Source organism: Crinia signifera, chromosome 4 (assembly GCF_055691185.1).
Source record: "Crinia signifera chromosome 4, ASM5569118v1, whole genome shotgun sequence".
Classification (NCBI taxonomy): domain Eukaryota; kingdom Metazoa; phylum Chordata; class Amphibia; order Anura; family Myobatrachidae; genus Crinia; species Crinia signifera.
In genome coordinates, this window is record NC_139220.1 from 103,807,051 (window position 1) to 103,832,445 (window position 25,395).

Consider the following 25,395-nt stretch of genomic DNA (forward strand, 5'->3'; position numbering starts at 1 on the left):
TGTATACATGATATATATATATATATAGATATATAGCTATATACATGATAGATAGATAGATATATATATATCTATCATGTATATAGCTATATATCTATATATATATATATATATATATATATATATACATATATATATCATGTATACATATATATCTATCTATATATGATATATATATATATATATATATATATATATATGTATATATATATCTAGATCCAGAAAAAATGGACAGCGGCACTCCAAGGTCTTGTAAAATATCTATATTTCAAATAGTGACTGACGTTTCGCATGCTCCGTCCTCAAAGTGAAATGGTTCACCATTTCACCAAGATACGGAGAAGAGGATCGCTCCATTAATATTAGGGTTGTACTTCTTTTATTACTTAAAGGCGCCACTGGAGGGAGCACCCACATCTTCTGTTTATTGTGCTATTATGAAACACAACATACCCAGCATAAGAGCTATCATTATAGATCATGTACCCCCGACATTAAGGGGAGGTGACAGGGATAGAATCTTCCTGCAAAAAGAAAGCAGGTGGATTTACAATTTAAACACCCTGGCCCCTAGAGGCCTTAATGAGTCGCTGGGATTACAATGTTTCCTGTAGAACCTAATTATATTCTGGTCCTTCAACTAATTGTGACTGAGCAAGCTTAATTTACTTTAATTGTAATGTTTTTTTTTTTATGGTTTTTTTTTCATGATTTTTTGTATACATATATTTCTTTAGATATTGTGTGATGTCAGTCCTGAGTAGGGTCCTTTGGGACTAACACCAGTCTGCTATGCTCCCGAAATTATTGAATAGAAAGGATTAAATATTATAAAATTTATACAGCAACAGTAATATGAATACATGGCTCCGATGATTTTACATCACATTGTTTTAAAGTGTAAATATTTATGTGTTTTATTACCATGTCCATTTCAAACCAGGTCCGCTTTTGAAACATTACTTTATCTGTCTACAGCGGTAACCTGGAAACTGATCAATGACATTAGGGTGACGTCACTGACCAGCGCCTCCGTCTCACGCAGATTGTGAGAGACACTTGCACGTGGAGACTCAAGCTGAGTGGCGGCGCCGGACAGGTGAGCACCATAAGATCTTTTAATTACCTTGATTGTGTGTATTGTTTCACCTGTATATATGTTGTAAGCACATTCTGTTGTTTGTATTCTGTGCCCTTAAAAACGGGGGAACTTTTCCCTGAAACGCCGTCGGGCGACAATAAAGGAATTTTAATCTGAACAAGTCTGATGATTGCCACTGTACATCTATCATATATATATATACATAGGAACTACAAACCAATCCGGCACAGATCCATAGGCATACTAAATGGCAATTTTGTCCTTTTAAGGACACTTAGGAAAAAGTAATGAGATTAACTTTTATCGGAATATAGCGAGCAATTATGGTCTTCCATATATAATAATTGGAATCACAAAGAAACGGTCCACAAGCGAGATCTAAAAAAAATTTGGCAAAAAACAGGGTCACACATATGTATGTATGTATCTATATATATATATATATATATATATATATATATATATATATATATATACATATATATACACACACATACACACATCTCCAATCGTTCCAGTCTGACGGAAAGAAAGACAACACCGGTTTTATATATATATATATATATATATATATATATATATATATATATATATATATATATATATATAAAAAACTATGTGTAGAAGGTAGCGTCACTCCGGGGCTTGTTCAAACGGTTTTAATGGTACATCAATACAAAGTACATGTGCGGCAATCTGGCAGATTGCCGCACATGTACTTTGTATTGATGTACCATTAAAACCGTTTGAACAAGCCCCAGAGTGACGCTACCTTCTACACATCGTTTTCAATTCTATTGCTGGCACCCGGGCACCAGAGACTTTGTAAGCAGAGTGCCGATTCATAAGCACTGTTGTAGAGGTAGCTCCGCTAGTAAGGAGCAAAGTGTTATTGGCGACCATCCACTAATAGCGCAAATTCCAGGAATTTTGTTGATGGTTATATATATATATATTATACATATATATATATATATATATATCATGTATACATACTGTGGCCCCATCGTTCGCCAATGTGTTCATGTACACTATCGACAAAACTCTGTTTATCGACAATCTGACAGTTGGGGACAATGTCATCTTGTACCTTCGGTATATAGATGACTTGTTGATCATCTGGGGGGGGGGGGGGGGGTAGCATTGATGAGCTCATTAAACTGCTTGAAGACCACAACAAGACCACATCACCGGTCAAATTCACATTTCATGTGGATTACCATCAGGTACAATACTTAGATGTCGACATCAGATTGAATAATGGGGTCTTAAAGACTTCATTATTCACTAAAAGCACTGACAGAAACAACATTCTGCTTGCGAACAGCCATCACCCCCTTCCCCTCAAAAAGGGCCTCCCCTTTTCCCAGATGTTGAGGGTTCTTAGGATATCCAGTGACCGCACAGATTTAGTAACATCGCTTGACAAAATGGTTAGTAAATTTCTAGTCAGAGGGTACAATCGTACAGAGCTCATTAAATCTAGGGATAAAGTCTTGAATATGAGCCTTGAACAAGCATTGAATCCTGTTAATACCAACAAGACCAGTAACAGGTTGATTTGGGTGAATTCTTTTTACAACAAAAGCCCACAATTGCGCAAGATCACCCGCAAACATTGGCCCATTCTAACCTCTGACCCCCAACTGCCATCATTACAGGACAAATCTGTTATGTGCGCTTACAAAAGGGGTAAGAATCTTAAGGACCATTTGGTCAAAAATTATATTAGATTTCCACCTCTGAAACAATCCACCTTTTTGGGGACACCTAAACTTGGGTGCTTCCGGTGTACCGGTTGCACCACATGCAGCTACTTAGTGCAGGGAGACACATTTTGTCACCCATTCTCCGGCAAACAATTCAAGATTAAACACAGGGTCAGTTGCAGCACAAAATATGTTGTATACATGATCAGCTGTCCCTGCGGACGCCATTATATTGGAAAAAACGATCGTGCTTTTAAAGAGAGAGCAGCAGCGCATCGGTCCAATATTAAGATTGGCCTAGCTGCAGGTCACAGTGATTTCCCTGTGGCCAGACATTTTGTCGAGGCGAGGCATCCACTAACCTCCCTGCGATACAGGATCATTGATCATGTCCCACCTCTATCTAGGGGTGGTGACCGATCATTGATGCTTGTACGCTTGGAAAGCAGGTGGATCTTCTGCCTCGACACTTTGTCACCCCAGAGCTTGAATGAGAATCTCGGATTTGCCCATTTCTTATAATTCTGTAACATGTATGCAGAAATACTATATACTGTGCCATACAGGGTTTTGAATTTACTCGTTATGTATTTGCAATTTATTGATCTGCCCATATTGAGCCCAGCGCTTGGCAGATGCTGTTTGACAGCCTTGTCTTATTTTGCACTATAATATGCACTTTATTTGCTAGATTTGCTTGATCGCTGTAATGTCTCACTGGGTTTATGCTTTTAAGCTGTATATGTATTATGTTTTGTAACGCGTTGCCATGGCAACTTTTAACTGGTCTGTTATTTGTCTGCTTCAGTTCTCCCTCCGTGCGTCCCTGCGTCGCGTCTGAGTGAGATGACGTCATTGATACGCAACCCATCAGCGCCATGCCGGGCGGCATGAACGGTTCCAGGGTTATTTAGGTGAGTTATCACTGTATGTTTTTTGTTATTCACCAGCACCTTGATAAAGGGACAACACCGTCCCGAAACGTCGGTATACTTACCTGCTGTTTTGTCGTTTGTTCGAGTGCCGCCGCCCACACACGCTACATTACTGGCTGCTTTTTGCTACCCAGCACGGAGGGCACCGCATTATTCTCTATGTCCCTTGGTGGGACCTAATCGCACCAGAGATTGAGAGTGCCGTCTCAGGCTCATTTATATATATATATATATATATATATATATATATATATATATATATATATATATATATATTGCAGTTTGGAGCATATGTGTATATATATATATATATATATATATATATATATAATATAATATATATATATCCTGTATACATATTCATATCTATAAAGATATATATAGATATGTGTACTGACTCTGATACACTGCCATCTGTTGGCAGCAAGTGAAACTACATCAAATAGCTTTGGAAGCATTTGCTTCAAGAGGGCTTATTAGTGTGTTTGCAGTGTAAATGATTGTCGCTTTAAAAAAACAGGAGATTTCTTACCAAATATCTCACTTTCTGAATCTCTCATCCTATTAAATTTCACCCTTTTATTCTAAGGGCCACAATTAGGTTTAAATTAACTAAAAACTATGAAAATTTAACAAAGCTGGAACGCAGTGGAATGCATACCAGAAATGGAAGTGCCGTATATCTGCAATGTAATGCTGGTACTAAGGTAACAGAATGTTTGGTGTAACAGGGAATACTGTCCCAGCACCAAGTTGACAATTACATAGGTTCCTAGTATATACTGTACTTCATAGCCAGAAATAGCCTAGAATAGCCATTCCAGTGACCCTGGTTTATTAATTACAAAACTTTACATATCTATATGATAATATAAATACACATTGCATATACATACATACGTACACACACCCCCTCAGTATGGTTTCTCCATCCTGGTGCTATTAATTAGTACTTATCTGTCATTTACAGTCTATTATAGTCATAAGGAACAATAAGAGTCTGACTTTAAATTTTCGGCAAAATGAAATAAAAACATAAGGCACATTTTAGTTATATAAAGAAAACATCTGTTTAATTTGCTAACACAGGGTTTTTTTGTACAAGTGGAATGCACACAAAAACATTTGCACAATGTAAGTTATTAGCATTTATTGTTCCCCGTTATGACTTCACAGACCATGTGACTTCATAAGGCAACAGGTGGACAAGTTCTCTTCTTAAGTACATGTTCAATGACAGGCAACGCTCCCCCAAGATCTATGTATATGTAGTCAAATGCTGGGATTTGGAGAATTATATTCTTTGTACTATTTAAAGAACTAGAAGGATAAAGGCAGAAGCAACAGTATAACGTATAAGACCAATGAATATGGCTTGTACTACCCAATGCAGCTCAAACACTGAACAACTATTTCCTCATTCCATAAGATTCAATAACAATTTACAGCTTCACAGCTCGCTGAACAGGTGGTGTGTGGTTTGGTAGACAACAGGCACCAGTAGCTACAGAAAAAGGATTCCACTCTGATAAAGTCACTATTACTCTAGGGACTCACGAGCCATAAACTGGACCATAGACATGACACTTGTGACTCACAAAAAGACAAAAGGATGACAGAGTAATTAAGGAACCCCAGCAATTTACATAATAACCACATAATACCCCATTCTCACTGCAGGAAAATTCCCAGGTCTAGCATGTTGACCTGGAAATCTGCCTTTTAACACAGGTTTTTTTGCAGTGTGAACGGGTCGCATAACCAGATCTCATACACGGGTAAAACCCTTCTTTTTACCCATGTTTGAGATCCGGGTATGCAGACACGGGTTGACCCATTCTTACTGCATAAAAACCAGTGTTAATTAGGCAAATTAACGGGTATAACTTCTTCACCCGGGAATTTCCCTAGCAGTGAAAACGGGGGTCCGTAGCTGCAGTCCCCGGCATTTTAATGTCGGGTAAAAGCCATGTAGTTCTCACTCGCAGTGAGAACACGGTATAAGTCAACATAATGGGGCTGCGTTAGAGGCAATCTACTCTATCAGCTCAATGGAAATAAATTCTCCAATCAGAAAAGGGAAATGTAATGCAAAACAATGAACAAACTCCAAGTGTTTTACTTCTAAACACAACCAACACTGACACTCTAACATGAAAGTTGAAAACATACCATTAAAATCACACAAAAAAAGCAGTAAGTAACGAGAGCAGTGGTAAAAGATTTGTAAAATATAACTTTCATAAAATCAAGATGTTGGTTGTTGTGTAGAAGATACAAACTACAGTATAACAAAAACAAAGATTTCCTGCTGCTCTTACCTATTCCGGATCATTCAGATTACTTAGAACAAACTGAATATACACATTGTTAGATCAGCTACCTGCAAGATTACTGCTTCTTATAATACATCAATTCCCCCTCTTATCAAAAGTTATTTAAACCTCTTTCGCGCCAACCTTATTGCCATGGCAACCAGGGTCGGACTTATAGTTTAGAGCGCTGGATCACTGGCGCTTGAAGATGATGTAATCTCCAAGTGCCAACAAATGAGACCTGCCAATATCCTGGTATCCAACCTGTGGTGTAAACGCTGTTTCAAACAGCTGGACAAACGGCTTGAAACAATGTTCAATAACCCAGACTGGGTTATTGAACATTTTTCTTTTTAGTTAAACCTCCCTATATGGCTAATTCCTTCTGATTCTGACTTATTTATCCAGATTTGTGGTTATATGCTCTTAGATTCCGTTTAAAGTTACTTTTCTATTAATAATTCTCTTGTTTGGATTGTGATGCTTTTAGGAAACTATTAAACAAAACAAAAAATTAACAAGAAGGGAATCTTTAAGCACAATTTGTGCTCATCTTCCAATAACCACTAAATAAGAAAATGGCATTAAACAGGTCTCTTATACCGTTTTCACAAATCGGTGACCGAATAATACAGCAATTATTTGGGTTATTTGGCCGCTCGCTGTCAGACCCCCTTTACACAAAAGAGCAAATCTGTTGGTCTAAACTTTAGACCTGGAGTTTTGCTCTATTACACTGGGCTTTTGTAAAATAGTCAACCCGGATCTTAAACTCCGGGTCTTCGACCCTGGTCATTTGCAGGGTCGGAGACCCGGAGTTTAGGATCCAGATCTACCCTTTCACACAGAAAAAGGACCCGTGTAGTTCATGAAATTCCCGGGTGGATCTACGTCACCTGGGAATTTCATTTTATGTGTGAAAGGGTTAAAAGAATAAATTTCATCCCAACTACTGTAGATTTGAATACAGGAGGAAGCACGTTTTGGTTATTGAGTTCAGTTGTCCGTACATTCATTGCTTGCCAGGTATAGATCGTTCAATTCAAAAACTGTGTTATTCTAATAGGGGCAACACATGTAGTGATCCCTGGGCATTTTCTAAGAGATCTCACACAATGTTCCTATATCGTTCTGTGTGCAGGAGGCATATCGATAGCGATGCATGGCCCCGATTAATATCCAGCATGCTGGATAAATCAAGATAATCGCCGGGGTCAGGCCCAGTGTTCTCACGGAGAACACTGGCCCTGACCGATCGCTCAGCGGCACATTGCTCTGCAGCGCTGAGTGATCTAGCATCGTTCAGAGCGATATTCTCCCCGGATCACCCCGTGTTTAGGCAGCTTAAAAAAGATTATTCTTAGTTTTCATAGTATAGATAATGCCCCTTTAGCTCAACATGTAAAACAAACCATTATCGGAACACATTATAAAACCACACTAGTACTAAAAGTTATCATTTTCAAAAGCACTTAAAAAATAAAATAAAAAAAAAACTAGAACAATTCTGATAGTCTTCTGTCACAGAAGGTGGATTTTAATTATATCATATGCCCAATGGCCGAAACAAAGAAAATGTTAAATATACAAGCTTCGCAATATAAGCAACATAATTTAAATTTACATTTTTGGGCTTATTCACACCTATTTGCTCTTCACACATAAAAAAGATCCAAAAAAAACAGGATCAATTGACTCACCCTTAAGGCAGCATGTCCACTCTATCTGTCATGTTATAATGTGCTACCAGTACAAAAGCAATTAACGACGAGCTTGTGGTAAAAAAAAAAACAGATCGCTAAAACATAAAAGACAGCTGTAATTTAAAAAAAAATGTAAACCCCATTTTCTCACTGAATGTGAGAAAGTTCCTGGTATTACTTCTGCACTAAAGGTCCCTAAAGTTTATTGAATTCAATTCCTTGACACTGAGTGCCACCTGGTGGCTGGCTGCAGTAGCACAAAATGAAACTAAACTACAGCAGTATGATTCATATCTGGGACCATACTACAGGATCAACCACATTACTATTATTAATGGAAAACCTTTTTTCTGTAAATTGCTTGCCTGTCATTACTGAAGACACAGTACTGCATGAATGCAGAATAAACCCTTCACCAATTGACCATTCCAAGTCGATATTCCGTAGTACATAAAAAAAAAAAAAAAAATAACTCCATCTAATTGTATAATACGCCAACATTATAGAATACTACAGTATTTTATATACAGTATGTGTTGTTTTCCAAGACGAATGCAGCAAAAACTGACCTCATTTATTACTCCAGAGCATTTGCGCTCAACAAGTGACGTATTAATCAACTAACAAGTTTTATTATATTTTACGTTTAGCTGTCTTTTATATTAGACAGCATCTATAAAAGTTATATACATAAGGAAACTGCTGGCTGCACTTTAAGAACTAAAGGTACTTCAACATAAAATTACCTACACAATAATTAACAGCTGAACAAAAGTTTGCCATGGCAAGCTAAGCTTGGGGTGCTTATACAAAGCGACGCACTGGCTCCAACACGTAAGCGGTAGCTGCACATAGCCACTGTCGGCATTTAAACAAGGCTACACTGAGAACTGTATGACGCGCCTCTGGTTTATGGTGAGCTGTCCCCACAAGGATTGTAAATAGCGCAGATCAACCAATGAAAGACTCTGTGTGGATATGGGGGCGGAGAAGAACCCTAGTTGCTAAACAGAAGGGGAGCAAAGACCATAAATGCAATCATGTAATGGAGGATGGCTTGTAAAGTGAGGGCACTTCAAATTTAACTCTGCCTTATTTGTTTCCCTCCTTTTTAAAATCAAAGAAAATACATTGTACTGTATATGAATAGTCATTCCAATTCAACTATTGCTTATGGTGATAATAATTACTGTGGAATTACAGCAAAATGGGAAAGAAATTTAGGGTAGAGGCGAGACTACTCTCATCTCTCTATTGTTAGCATGACTGAAAACTGGTCTAGTAGCCTTGGTTGAAATAATTGTAGCTATCGTGACCTAGTGTGTCTTTGGTAGAGTAGGACTGGTTGATCTGTGAAGCATAAGAGGGCCTTGGTAGTAAACCGCCACCAGAAGAGAACCTCCCCACTGATGACAGACCATACGACGAAGACAAAGTGCCTGCTGAGGAAAAACCTCCAGTTGATGATGATGAATAATAGTTAGATGACGACAGTCCAGCTGGTGATGACAAGAAACTGCCGCCTGTGTAGGAAGCCTCAGGGGAAAACCGGCGGCTGGATGATGGAACACCACCAAACGACGATGATGGAACACCACCAAACGACTTACGATCAGAGGATGGTGAAAGTCTGTTCGTGGATGTAGTTACCATGGACATTAAACTAGTGGAAGAAAAAAATTGTGAACTATAGTAAAATAAAAAATAAAAAACCCACCTACAAATCACATGTATATAAAACTCAAATAAATCATATAAGTAAGCATAGGAAGTAATACACAGCTTTGTGGCGAGGGCTTGTCACGGGTTTGCAGAGCATCAATTCAACAAAGAATTTTAAATGAATGTCGGTGCCACAGTGAATATCACCGGTTTCGGTACAGCTAGGTTAGTGAAGAGACCATTTATTTTACATTACAAATAGGCGTATCAGACTATTCATTTAAACTAGGACACACATGAATTACACAGGTTTTGTGGCTGATTAAAACCAGGGGAATTGAAGACTTGAAACGTATAATTCATTAGCTTCCCAGTATAAAGGGATCGTATGGTAAGCCTAATTATATCGGTAACAATAGGATATGTTTTTCCAGATATCAACAGTTCAGTGGTATAATTCACAACAGCAAATAGACGATCCATCTAGGGATCGTCTATTTGCTGTTGTGAATTATACCACTGAACTTTTTATGGTCTGAAACAATCACCACTGTTGTGTGGAACAAGAGACATTTTAATAAATTTGTATGAACTTTGGACTTTACTTTTATTGTTTTGAAATCTGTTAAAAGGCTATACAGACCCAATTACTAAAGGTCTTAATAAGGGGCGCCAACTTACAACTGCTATCCACATTCTCCTTGTCCCCATCCAACAGGGGTCCGTGTGAGTCCGGCAGCCCAAACACAGTTATCACTAAATAAGTGGCGCGAAACAAGAGTCTGTTCTATCTATCTATCTATCTATCTATCTATCTATATATATATATATATATATATATATATACACATACATATATACACATACATACATATTTATATATATATATATATATATACACATATACACACACACACACACACACACACACACACACACACACAATCCATGCAGAGGCAGCACTCCTTATAAATAAAGACCATAGATGGACCATAGATGGCATCCAGGACTAAGACTGCACACAAAGTGTCAAAGATCAACGTTTCAGTTTCACACCATTATCTAGATCACATACAAACAGTCAAAAATGTACCTTGTATCTCCGTCAAACATTCTCCCCTCGCCACCGATGCCCACAGGATCCATCAGCGGCATCTGTCGGTGACGTGCACCATCCGACATCCGCGATGATTTCAAGAACCCGCGACGTGCACCTCCCCGCGATCCCCGGAAGCCAGGCAGTGTCCTATCAACCCAAGAACAAACAGACAAATGGTAAAACTAAAAAATCTATGAAAGGCAGATAATAATGACATGAAATATAAGAGCAGGGTACTCTAATGCAATACAAAATAGGAACCAATATAAAACTATATGTTAAGAGGAAGACAAGAAACTAATAAACAATTGTGCAAAACACAGCCTAAATCTGGTAATGAATATTATAGAAAGCGATTGAAGGAGATATTCTCATTTAGCCCCCAAGGTGAAACTGGTTTAAGGCAATGTATCCCATCTAGTTTCGCAACAGAGCAATGCATTAGCCAGCCCTAAGTCTTTTTGGGACCTGACAAATGATTTTTTATCTCAAGGTCGATAGCCCTTGTTGTAACACTCTAACATGCTGGGCTACCGGCTGTTCTGGGTCATCTTTCTTACTCTCCACAGCCTGCCTCTGGGCAGATCTGTGCAGGGACATTATTTCTCTGAATATTCTTGTGGTCTTTCCCATATAGAGAAGACCACAGGGCCAACAAATAGTATACCCATCTCTCAGTTCCTCCGTGTTCACTCTATATCTGATGATATGCAGCAAACTGAGAGGGAGACAACATAATTCAACAATTCCAGAAATATGGCTACAATTCTCAAGGCATTGTTAAAAACTAAAAAGCCCTTGATATTTCCAGAGTCCTTGCTCTCACCCTTAAAATCAGGGATGATGACCAGAAACAAAAGATAGCTTTTGTTCAACGTTTTTCTACATCTAGTACTACCCTTACATGTAAAATTAACTAGTGATGGCCTATATTGTCAGATAGTGATTAAATCACTATCAGAGTGCACTGATGCCAAGTATTTCTATGAATCATAATTTGAGAGATTGGCTTGCCCATATATTTCTCCATTCAAGACCCCCGCGTCAGCTAATTTCACACTAGAAAACCAGGGTGCTACCAATGCAATGGGGTGCACCACCTGTGGTTACCTAGGGAGCCGAGACTATTTCTATTATCCTTATACGGTTATAGAACATCCTGATCTGTCATGTTTTAACATGTACCAGCACCCACGTTGTGTATATTATTCGTTGACGCTGTGGTCTTCTCTATGTGGGGGACACCAAGACATAATTCAGGGAAAGAATGTCCCTCCACAGATCTGCCATCAGGCAAACTGTGGAGGGTAAGAAAAATGACCCAGAACATTTTTCTACACAGCTGGTAGCCCAGCATTTTAGAGTTACCTTGAGATAAAAAAATCATTGATCAGGTCCCAAAAAGACTAGTAGTGGCCAGAGTGCCAAAGTGTTGCTCTGCTGCAAATCTAGATGGATACATCACCTTAAAAGTTTCACCTTGGGCGCTAAATGAGAAAATCTCCTTCAATTGCATTTTGTAATTTTCATTCCCAGATTTAGGCTGTATTTGATGGTTTTTTGTATTATTTTGTTTTCCTCTTAACGTATAGTTTTATATTGATTCCTATTTTGTATTGCATTAGAGTACCCTGCTCTTATAATTCATGTAATTATATGTAATCTGCTTTCAATGATCTTTTTGTTTTATTTTTTTGTCTAATGTTAATTCTTGGGTTTGTGACGTCATCGCCAGTATCAGCGGCGGGACACACGGTGGGGAAATAAAGTACGTTTTTGACTGTATGTGATCTTGATAACTGCGAAAAACCAAAATGTTGATCTCTGACACTGAGTGCCATTCCTGTGATTTATTATTGTTGGTGCTCCTGGCTTCTGTTCTGGCACCTAGGCTCTATTACCTGACTGAAAGGAGTGCCGGGTTCTGCTGATTATATGTAAACAATACCTCCAATATTTTGCTGGATTAGAAAATCACACATATTAACCATCCTTAAATTTGTACAACCATTTCTTGATCATGAAAAATCGCTGTAATTTATTAAAATGAAAATATAAGAATCAAACCCCAACGTATTTGGTCTCATAGATACCTCATCAGGGTTTACACCTCAAAGGCCAACTGTAACTAAGCTTTAGGCTATGATTTGGTGGTCTTGTGATGGGACCCTTATGCATAGTCTCCTAAATAAAAGGCTGTATACGGTTACTTCGGCAATTCAAGTATATAGAAGTGTCACATGAACACCTACAATGTATATAGAGAGGTGTCCTCTGGAATGGCAGGAAGCATGCACAGACATTCCGACTCATTGTAGTGGATTACACTACAATATCTTCTAACTCAGTATGTGCATAGAATGAGATGTTCCCTTTACAGGCTCAAGTAGCTAGCCCTGTGCCAATAAGCATTATGTAATACCAATCAACCCTAGTAAGTTCAAGGCTAGTTACCAGTAGTAGAATGGATCATGGCAAGTCCTGTCCAACAGATATCACAAGCTAGAAACGTCATCTCATGACATCATCAAACTAACAAAATTCAGCACATTGGACCTGAATTATAACAAACAATGACAGCGGAACCTCCACTGTCAGATTATTTCAATATTTTTTTAATGCCTAAAGTCGGGAACACACTGGCCATCATGCGGGGTGATAATATATATATATATATATAAATATATATATATATATATATACACAAAAGAAGGAGAAGCGCACCATGAGCAGGATAAAAGTACAATTCCTTTACTGATCTTATATGCTCACATACATAGGGGTTCAGAATAAACCCCTTGCCAAGGTGGACACAGGAACAAGTGGATAACAGGATACAACTGCGATGATCATCCGTCTTGGACAGCCTCTCACGCTGCACTCACACCGGTCAGTTTTCCTTCACCGATCACTCCATATCCACCGTATTGGTTACGCCCAATGCGTTTCGTACCAGGACTTCGTCAGGGGTGACACCCCCTGACAAAGTCCTGGTACAAAACGCGTTGGGCGTGGCCAATACGGTGGACGTGGTGACGTCGCTCTGGTGGAGTGAGCTGTGGAGTGATCGGTGAAGGAAAACTTTGACCGATGAGAGTGATACACCTTTTACACCAGAGGTTGGACCCGGGATATTGCCGCTCCAGTCCGGGGCAGGGCATGGTGTAAATGGGCTGAAAAAAAATAACACGGGTACTGTTCCCCGGGAATTTTTCAGCCCATTTACACCATGCCCTGCCCCGGACTGGAGCGGCAATATCCCGGGTCCAACCTCTGGTGTAAAAGGTGCATCACTCTCATCGGTCACAGTTTTCCTTCACCGATCACTCCACAGCTCACTCCACCAGAGCGACGTCACCGCGTCCACCGTATTGGCCACGCCCAACGCGTTTTGTACCAGGACTTCGTCAGGGGGTGTCACCCCTGACGAAGTCCTGGTACGAAACGCGTTGGGCGTGGCCAATACGGTGGACATGGAGTGATCGGTGAAGGAAAACTGTGACCGGTGTGAGTGCAGCGTGAGAGGCTGTCCAAGACGGAAGATCATCGCAGTTGTATCCTGTTATCCACTTGTTCCTGTGTCCACCTTGGCTTGGCAAGCTGTTTATTCTGAACCCCTATATAAGTGAGCATATAAGATCAGTAAAGGAATTGTACTTTTATCCTGCTCATGGTGCTCTTCTCCTTCTTTTGTATATTACACTACTTTGGACCGTGGTAGAGTCCTGGAGAGAGCTGCAGACTACGGGGGACTTACTGAATTAACTCCTGTGATAGGAGGTGTTGCGCAGCGGTATTCTGTTTGTGTATGTATGTATGTATGTATGTATATATATATATATATATATATATATATATATATATATATAGTCCACAATGACCGGCACTCCCTAGAAATCCATCCAATAATGTCTTACCCGGTGCCTTCCTATTAGGAGCAAGTCCTTTGGTTGCTTTTTTTCACTCATTCAAATCCTGGAGTGCCACCTTCTTGCCTACAAACCTGTATATATATATATATATATATATATATATATATATATAGTGCTGGCATGTTGGAGGGTGTGTAGCAGTGATATGTCTGTGAACAACATCGTTCACAGACATATCGCGTAGCCCCTGCAGCACAGCCAATGGCCGATAATATATCTACAGATATATTGGTGCATTCTGTTGTGTGTACAGGCAGTCATACATAGGCAGTAGGGGCCGATGTCCCAGCTAAGCAGACAAATTCAAATGCCCACCAAGTTGCATGACAGAGACCGACATACTGAGCGGCTGATTATTAAGTACGCATACCTTCGTTGATCCATCTGCTTTAGGGGGGCAATGGTAGGTCCACCAACATATTTTCCAGCTGTGTAAACCTACTGATAGGCCTCTCTTGTCCCTGCAATGCAGCTGTGTGGGAATTTGAATGCTCACCTGTGACATCGGCCCATGCAGCAAGTGTAAAACCATCCATACACACAGAACGGTGGGCCGATGTAGCTGGAGATATATTGCCCATTGGTTGTGTGGCAGGACTAACACAATATGTCTGTGAAGAATGCTGATGGTACACAATGTGGCAACAATATACTGGCCCATATGTTAGCCAGTGTTCCCAGCATAAAATAGAATAATAACATGTTTCCCAATTATGTTTTGTCTGGCAACAACTGCAGAGAACCTAAGTGTAAGCTTTTTGGATATCTGTTACACCGTAGCCAAAATACTACTCACCTCTTGTCATGAACAGGATTTTCATTGCAAATGTGTCCTGATGGTTCTAGTTAGGGCTGAGAAGGGACCTCATCCTCACAAACCATTTCCAGCACAGTGCAATCTGATTTTGGATTGGCTCTGAAACAGTGAGGTCAATGAGGCAGCTTTAGAATCATCTTGTGGCATACCATGGTGCCCTAACTAGAGCAAAAGGATCAACTTTGCAGTGAAATTCCAGAGAACAAGTGAATGATAATATAGTCTGCATCATAGAACTAAAATGTAAAAGTGGTATTATGGTGTAACTGTGTAATGCAGATGTGTGACAGTATGTGCAGCAAATTGAAAACAGGCCACAACCCATAGCACTATATAACGGTTAAGTCTCTTTCTAAATGTGATGTTTTCAGAGACAGCACATTACAGAGAAGCCCAGTGGGCAGGTTACTCATAATAAAAGCAAGTAAACATCACATTTTTAGAAGGCTATAGTCCTTAGGGAGACATTTTCCCAGGGAGCTTTGTTGGCAAGTTACAGCTAGTGCTCATATCCTTACAAGGCTGGCAATACGCACCTGCCTTACAGGACAAAACAGGTCTTCAAAAGGTGCCTTTAGCAACAGGTCTAACTGCTGCTCTGTCATCACAGTGTGTGGGTTATTGCCGCAGAGGGCCATCACACAAACGTAACGAATACCCCTTTTACACCAAGGCATAACCCAGCTTGGACCCAGGTCAGCGTTGGTGTAAAAGGGGCCAACCCAGGTCCAGTAACACTGGTCTCCTACCCAAGTCCTGACCAGGGTTGAACACTGGTTGGACCTGGGTCATGGGCGGTGTAAATGGTCCCAACCCAGGATGGGACATCCGGGTAGTGATGAAAGGATACCAGAAGTGCCAGATCAAGTACACAGACCATGGACCACAAACTCCCGTGTTCAAAGACCAGGGTCCGACCAGGGATTTTGGTGTAAAAGGGGTATAAGGGATAGAAGTACAAAGCAGTGATAAAAGAGAAGTAATAAAGTCGCTGGTACTTTATCACTGGCCAATCAGCTCCAAACTGTCCCCTTTTAAGCCAAGCCTGTAAATTTACAGTCAGGTAATAAAGTACCAGCCACTTTATCACATCTCCCTGATCACTGCTTTATACATCTACCCTACAAACAATGTTCAATAAGAGGAAATGTGGCAAAATCTATGATAACTAAATGTTAAAATACTAATCAGCAGCAAATAACAAATTTAACAGCAACAAGTAACACATTTTTCGATCACAATGGTAAGTTGTTTTTATAACAAATTGTAATTAAACAGTTAACGTGTGTTATTTAAAAAAAGCAAGGATGGACATGATACATCTGCATTTATATTGGAGGCAGATTGGAGGCAGAATAGAGGGAGATTAACTCCCTGTGGATGTTGAGATTATCTTTTCACTCGAGATGAAAGGAAACATTAGGTTAGGAACGTGGAAAGCTGGATATAATACTGGAGTCCCTAAAGTTCCCCCTCAAACTGACAGCTAGAAATATGGAGGTACATTTGCTTGCAACAAGGTAGGTGTAATTGAGATGTACTTGAATTCAGTGAACACAACAGAATCATGTTTCTTACCTGCTGATTCAAATACATAAAGAAGATTTGTGAAAACATTTACTAAGGCTTCAACATTATCTACAACAGTGGTTCTCAACCTCAGTCCTCGGGACCCCACACAGTGCACGTGTTTCAGGTCTCCACACAGAATCACAGATGAAATAATAAGCTTCACCTGTGATCTTTTAAAATGTGTCAGTGAATAATGAGTGCACCTGCCAGGTGACCTGGAAAACGTGCACTGTGGGGGGTCCTGAGTGCCAATGTTGAGTACCACTGATCTACAGTGTTCCTGACAAAATCACTAGACAAACTACAGTTTACACAAATAAATATATGGTGGGGCTGCTTATCTGATGGACAAGAGTATTCAGACACATAAAAAGTGACCTTCCTTCATGCACCATAATTCTTCTATCCAAAGAAGCCTGATATGCTATGTATAATGTTAATAGACATCTTTATGCAAAGACAACCCTATGGGGTATATTCAATGCCTATAAGGCGAGCTATAACAGCTAGCAGTACCTATTGCTCAAAATAGTACCTAAATAGACAGATGGAAACGGTGAGTGCGGCTGTCAAAAAGGCGAGGCTCGAGGCTATATGCGAGGCTATATGCAGCGGGCTCGCTGCATTAGCGGCGAACCTCACTGTTTGGAAGAATCCCGATTCCCCCAGAAACATAGAATAGGGTGAGGGAGTTAAACAGTGTGGATGGCTTGTTTTTTTGTTGATCCTCCCTGAAAACAGACCATCCCCACCATTAAAAAAACCCTTGCCGGCCACATTGAATTCACCCCTATATCTTGAAGAATATAGGTCATGTGCTAAAATGACACTTTAAAAAAACAACAGAGCCATTGTCAAACTATATTCAACTAACCTTGTTGATGGACTAATATAATGTTAAGCATTTCTATTCAACTTGATATATATATAATTAAATATATATATATAATTAAAACTAAAGGCCCATACACATTGGGGCGACTGAACTGAAAGCCGCTCAAATAAGCAAGTTTGAGCGGCTTTCAGCTGAAAGCAGCCTAGTGTGTATGGCCCAGCGATGAGTGGTGATGTGCGTTCACGTATCATTGCCAGGACAGCCGCTCATCTGCTGGTATTACCAGCAGATGAGCGGCTTTGAGGACGTCTTTACATAGCGCTGCTGTGGTATCACATGTGCCTCCTTCCAGTTGGAAGGAGGCACATGTGATACCACAGTCCCACTGGTTATCCCATGGTTTAAGCCCCTCCCACCGAGAATAATTCATTTGGAGCATTCGATTATTTTTTTCCATCAAAGTGAATTTTTCCTGATTTCTTTCACTGAAGAACCATTGGATAATGAATCCTTGAATCTAATAAAATATTTGCTTTGAATCTCCCCAGATGAAGTCATCAAGATGAAACGCGTAGAGTTATCAAGCATCCATTATACTACATTGGTAAAAAAAATACTTGTGCTTTGTTTATATCATTGTTTTATCATTGTTTAATTTATGATTGTAATGCAAATAATAAAAAATGTGAAATCTCTCTATGCCTAATGGTGTGTACACACGGCAGGATATGCTGTGAGATGCGAGTCCCGATGCGATCAGATCGCATCGGGACTCGCATCTCACGGCATGCTAGAGGGGCACAATTTACACTATCCATACATATATCTATCCATACACATATATATATATATGCATATATATATATATATATATCCATACATATATCTATGCACATATCCATACATATATCCATGCATATATCTATCCATACATATATCCATGCATATATCTATCCATACATATATCCATGCATAGAGATATATATATATATATCTATGCATAGATATATATATATATATATATATCTATGCATATATATATATATATATATATGCATAGATATATATATATATATATATATATATATATGCATAGATATATATATATATATGCATAGATATATATATGCATAGATATATATATATGCATAGATATTTATGCATAGATATATATATATATATATGCATAGATATATATATATCTATATATGCATAGATATATATATATATATATATATGCATAGATATATATATATCCATACATATATCTATGCATAGATATATACCCATGCATATATCTATATATATCTATATATGCATAGATATATATATATCCATACATATATCTATGCATAGATATATACCCATGCATATATCTATGCATATATATATATATATATATATATATATATATATATCCATACCTATATCTATGCATATATATATATATATATATATCCATATATCTATGCATATATCTATCCATACATATATCTATGCATATTTCTATCCATACATATATCTATGCATATATATATATATATCCATACATATATCTATGCATATATATCCATAAATATATCTATGCATATATATCCTTATATATATCCATACATATATCTATGCATATATATCCATACATATATCTATGCATACATATCCATACATATATCTATGCATACATATCCATACATATATCTATATCCATACCTATATCTATGCATACATATATCCATACCTATATCTATGCATATATATGTATGCATACATATCTATATCCATACCTATATCTATACCTATATCTATGCATATATATCTATATCCATACCTATATCTATGTTTATATATATATATATATATATATCCATACATATATCTATGCATATATATATATCCATACATATATCTATGCATATATATCCATATATATATATATATATATCCATACATATATCTATGCATATATATCCTGTGCGCGCGCACGGCAGCAGCCGATTCCCGCGACAGGAGGAAGTTTGGTGATGGCGAGCACTACAAGAAGGGTGAGTTTTATCTTGTTTCTTTGCTGCCCTGACGAAAACGCGATTAAAGCGTTGAAACGTTGGCGTCTACACGGCGTTGTGTCGACTTTTCTTTTATACTGAGTGCCGCTGCCGATATCTGTTTGTATCAAGCCCGCTAACGCTGACTGTGGAAGGCACCGGGAAAGTAAACCCATGTATGCAGTGAGTGCCGGAGCTACCAAGAAACGCTTTATATATATATATATATATATCCATACATATATCCATGCATATATCTATGCATAGATATATATAGATATATGCATGGATATATATATATATATATAGATAGATAGATATATCTATGCATATATATATATATCCATACATACATACATATATCTATGCATACATATATCCATCTATGCATAGATATCTATATATCTATATCTATATATATATAGATATCTATGCATAGATATATGTATGTATATATATATATCCATACACACACATATATATATATATATATATATATATATATATATAAATATATATATCCCCATACATATATCTATGCATATATATATATCCATACATATATCCATGCATAGATATATATATATATATATATATATGCATAGATATATGTATGGATATATATATGCATAGATCTATGCATATATATATATATATCCATACATATATCTATGCATATATATATCCATACATATATCTATGCATATATATATATATATATATATATATATATATATACACACACATATATACATATATATACATATAAGTCCCCCCTGTTAGTGGGGGAGAAAGAACGTATGGATAGGAAGGATATAGAGTGCGCCTTCTGTTGTTTCACCACCACCACCTCAAAATTCAGATGGACATAGACAATTCAGATAAAATTAGTTGTACAATTTATTATAAAATAATTCTTAATATTGTTCCGTATGTAGTCACAGTCTTCTCAATCACAATAACCCGACGCGTTTCGTCCTATGGACTTCATCAGGGGTATAACATATGACTCACACTGGCATGTGTTCTTTGATCTGCAGCTTTTTGGAGTGGCAGCCTGGGAGTTATAGTATCTGTTCATGAGAGGATTGACGGAAAAAACCCTCTCCAAATCACCCATTTTTTGCCCCATTCCATACTGAAAGTGAGACATCGTTTTAGTCGGTTCCAGTACCCTACTGAAGAACCAGCATATCCGCTTTTTATCAAAGAACACATGCCAGTGTGAGTCATATATTATACCCCTGATGAAGTCCATAGGACGAAACGCGTCGGGTTATTGTGATTGAGAAGACTGTGACTACATACGGAACAATATTAAGAATTATTTTATAATAAATTGTACAACTAATTTTATCTGAATTGTCTATGTCCATCTGAATTTTGAGGTTGTGGTGGTGAAACAACAGAAGGCGCACTCTATATCATATATATATATATATATATATATATATATATATATATATATATATATATATATAGAGATAAAGAGATAGATAGATAGATATCTATATATATATATATCTATATATCCATACCTATATCTATGCATATATATATATCCATACATATATCTATCTATCTATCTATCTATGCACATATATCCACATGTATATCTATGCACATATATCCACATGTATATGTATATCTATGCATATATATCCACATGTATATCTATGCATATATATCCACATGTATATCTATGCATATATATCCACATGTATATCTATGCATATATATCCACATGTATATCTATGCATATATATCCACATGTATATCTATGCATATATATCCACATGTATATCTATGCATATATATCCACATGTATATCTATGCATATATATCCACATGTATATCTATGCATATATATCCACATATATCTATATTTATTTAGTAACAGTTTCTTATATAGCGCAGTATATTCCAATGCACTTTACAAAGGAGACAGTGATACAACAAACAGGGTATTTACAGACAGTCAAAAGGTATACATATATATCCACATATACATCTATTCACAACTATATATACACACGTGGATATATATGTATACATATTATACATTTATATCCACATGTGCATCTATGCATATACATCTCCACATGTGCAGCTCTACATCTCCACATGTGCAGCTCTACATCTCCACATGTGCAGCTCTACATCTCCACATGTGCAGCTATACATATATATATATATATATATATATATATCCACATGTGCAGCTATACATATATATATCCACATGTGCAGCTATACATATATATATATCCACATGTGCAGCTATACATATATATATATATATATCCACATGTGTAGCTATACATATATATATCCACATGTGCAGCTATACATATATATATATATATATATATATCCACATGTGTAGCTATACATATATATATATATCCACATGTGTAGCTATACATACATATATATATATATATATATATATCCACATGTGTAGCTATACATATATATATATATATATATATATATATATATCCACATGATGTAGTGTTCCCGTTAGGCTTCTTTTGCAGGGCGCTGCGCCCTGCCCCTTTAAAACATGCTCAATTCCGCCCTGCCCTTATTGTCCCGCCCTGCGCCCTGCATAATAATATCTTAATGTCTCTCCCCGGCCGCTCCGCCCGCCCTGCGCCCAGCATAATGATACACGCAGCTTGAGCTGGGTGTACTGTCTCTCCCTGGCCGCTCTGCCCGCCCGCGCTGCGCCCTGTATAATTATACACGCAGCTTGAGCTGCGTGTACTGTCTCTCCCTGGCCGCTCTGCCCGCCCGCCCTGCGCCCTGCATAATGATACACGCAGCTTGAGCTGCGTGTACTGTGTCCCCCCTGTCGCGCTGACATGCCGCTCACCTCTTGCTACGTGAGCGGCAGTCAGCTCTTACAATCAGCATGCCTCCTCCCTCCTGCCAAGCTGACATGCCGCTCACGTAGCAAGAGGTGAGCGGCGTGTTAGGGCTAATACAAGCAGCATGCCGCCTCCCTCCTGATTTAAGCACTCTGTAGGTATTTTTTGGGGGCATATTACTGGTTTTTTTTTTTTTTGGGGTAGTGGGTCCTGCGCTATCACAATGCCTGTTATTGGTGGGGGGGGTCCTGCGCATTGTGATAGCGCAGGACCCCCCCACCCCACCAATAACAGGCATTGTGATAGCGCAGGACCACCCCACCCCACCAATATCACAATGCCTGTTATTGGTGGCGTGGGGGTCCTGCACTATCACAATGCCTGTTATTGGTGGGGTGGGGGGTCCTGCACTAACAGGCATTGTGATATTGGTGGGGTGGGGGTCCTGCACTATCACAATGCCTGTTATTGGTGGGGTGGGGGGGTCCTGCACTATCACAATGCCTGTTAGTGCAGGACCCCCCCACCCCACCATCACAATGCCTGTTAGTGCAGGACCCCCCCACCCCACCAATAACAGGCATTGTGATAGTGCAGGACCCCCCACCCCACCAATAACAGGCATTGTGATAGTGCAGGACCCCCCACCCCACCAATAACAGGCATTGTGATAGTGCAGGACCCCCCCCCACCCCACCAATAACAGGCATTGTGATATTGGTGGGTTGGGGTCCTGCACTATCACAATGCCTGTTATTGGTGGGGGGGGGGGGGGTCCTGCACTATCACAATGCCTGTTAGTGCAGGACCCCCCCACCCCACCAATAACAGGCATTGTGATAGTGCAGGACCCCCCCACCCCACCAATATCACAATGCCTGTTATTGGTGGGGTGGGGTGGGGGATCCTGCACTATCACAATGCCTGTTATTGGTGGGGTGGGGTGGGGGATCCTGCACTATCACAATGCCTGTTATTGGTGGGGTGGGGGGGTCCTGCACTAACAGGCATTGTGATAGTGCAGGACCCCCCCCCACCCCACCAATAACAGGCATTGTGATAGTGCAGGACCCCACCCCACCAATAACAGGCATTGTGATAGTGCAGGACCCCCCACCCCACCCCACCAATAACAGGCATTGTGATAGTGCAGGACCCCCCCACCCCACCAATAACAGGCATTGTGATAGTGCAGGACCCCCCCCCCCACCCCACCAATAACAGGCATTGTGATAGTGCAGGACCCCAACCCACCCCACCAATAACAGGCATTGTGATAGTGCAGGACCCCCCACCCCACCAATAACAGGCGTTGTGATAGTGCAGGACCCCCCCCCCCCCCCCACCCCACCAGTAACAGGCGTTGTGATAGTGCAGGACCCCCACCCCACCAATAACAGGCATTGTGATATTGGTGGGGTGTGGGGGTCCTGCACTATCACAACGCCTGTTATTGGTGGGGTGGGGTGGGGGTCCTGCACTATCACAATGCCTGTTATTGGTGGGGTGGGGGGCCTGCACTATCACAATGCCTGTTTCATTGTTTTGGAGTGATTTATTGAGTGTTTAATTAAATTATTTGCTATGATTTAAAAAATGTCATTTTAATAAATGATATGCAGTCCCTGGGTCAACATGCACTGGGTCGACATGGTGTTTTTCACAGTTTTTTGAGCCGACACATGTGCTGACAAGTGGTATTTCATGCCCTACCATCCACTAGGGCGTGGACGCGGTACTACCCCCACCCTCCCCTCCTCCATGTCGACACTGCTGACATTCGTATTAAAAAAATGTGAAAAACCCCATGTTGACCTTTTACTGTCGATCTACTTTAATATGTTGTGCTATAGATTGTGTCGACCGTAATGTCATATTCACCTTGATCCATGTCGACCTTCCTGCATATCAATCTAACAACTGTCAACCTACTTAGTGTCCAGTGATCCATACATTACATAAATGACTTTGCAGAGTGATGGTTTGAAGTTCAGGTGTCGCAAGAGATGGTTATATAGCCTAAAATGTGCTGATGTTTGAAGCTCAGGTGTGATAAGATGGGTTTTATAGCATAAATGTGCTGATGGTAGGGATGGCCATCGATGATTTGAAATCATTGATGTTTATTGCTGATGTTGAATACTTTTGCCGTCGATGTGGGAGAACTAGATGGTTTCCCTACATCGATGGCAAATGAGAACCGATGGTCCTTCTTTTTTTTTAACAAGGTGCCGGGACACGGAGCATAGCTCCGCCACTCGGAAGTCCCGCCCCCGGGTTTTGATCGGCCCAGGGCCCATTCAGTCATATATAAGGAATGACCATTGGTAGCTAAAACTATCGATGGTTATCCATCAGATAGTTTACTAACATCGATGGCTGGGAGCAGAATTGTCATCGAAATAAACCATCGATAGCGTCTGCACCGATGGCCATCTTTGGCTGATGGTTTGAAACTCAGGTGTGATATTAAGATGGTTTATATTATATAGCATAAATGTGGTGATATTTGAAGCTCTGCTGTCACAAGATGGTTTTTTAGCATAAATGTGCTGATAGTTTGAAGCTCAGGTGTGATCAGATGGTTTAAAATCATCTTGTCACACCTGACCTTTAAAGAATCAACACATTTATGGCATAAATGATGTGCTGATGTTTGAAGCGCAGTTGTCACAAAATGGTTTATATAGCATAATGGTTTATGTGCTGATGGTGTGACTCTCAGGTGTCACAGGATGGATTATATAGCATAAATGTGCTGATGGTGTGACGCTCAGGTGTCACAAGATGGTTATATAG

The 25,395-nt window shown here is 39.3% G+C and overlaps 2 protein-coding genes across 7 annotated transcripts in view; one reads left to right on the plus strand and one right to left on the minus strand.

The window, feature by feature from the left end:
• LOC146074234 (uncharacterized) overlaps nt 1-3,730 on the plus strand; it is a 62,844-nt gene extending 59,114 nt beyond the window's left edge. The window contains exons 4-5 of the transcript XR_014473389.1: nt 979-1,099; nt 3,620-3,730. The gene's annotated coding sequence lies outside the window, so the exon portion shown is untranslated. The remainder of the gene's footprint in view (nt 1-978; nt 1,100-3,619) is intronic.
• ZNF346 (zinc finger protein 346) overlaps nt 1-25,395 on the minus strand; it is a 70,329-nt gene that overhangs the window by 9,762 nt on the left and 35,172 nt on the right. Inside the window, exons 7-8 of one of the 6 annotated variants that reach the window (XM_083182119.1) lie at nt 10,520-10,672; nt 4,106-9,427 (exon numbers count right to left, since the gene is read on the minus strand). The exons of 3 other annotated variants lie outside the window; for them this stretch is intronic. In XM_083182119.1, coding sequence (XP_083038245.1) covers nt 9,043-9,427; nt 10,520-10,672 — 538 coding nt within the window. In that variant the 3' untranslated portion in view covers nt 4,106-9,042. Of the gene's footprint in view, nt 1-4,105; nt 9,428-10,518; nt 10,673-15,253; nt 15,374-25,395 lie in introns of those variants that run through there. 2 more of the 6 variants (XR_014473390.1, XM_083182120.1) reach the window with 2 other exon arrangements.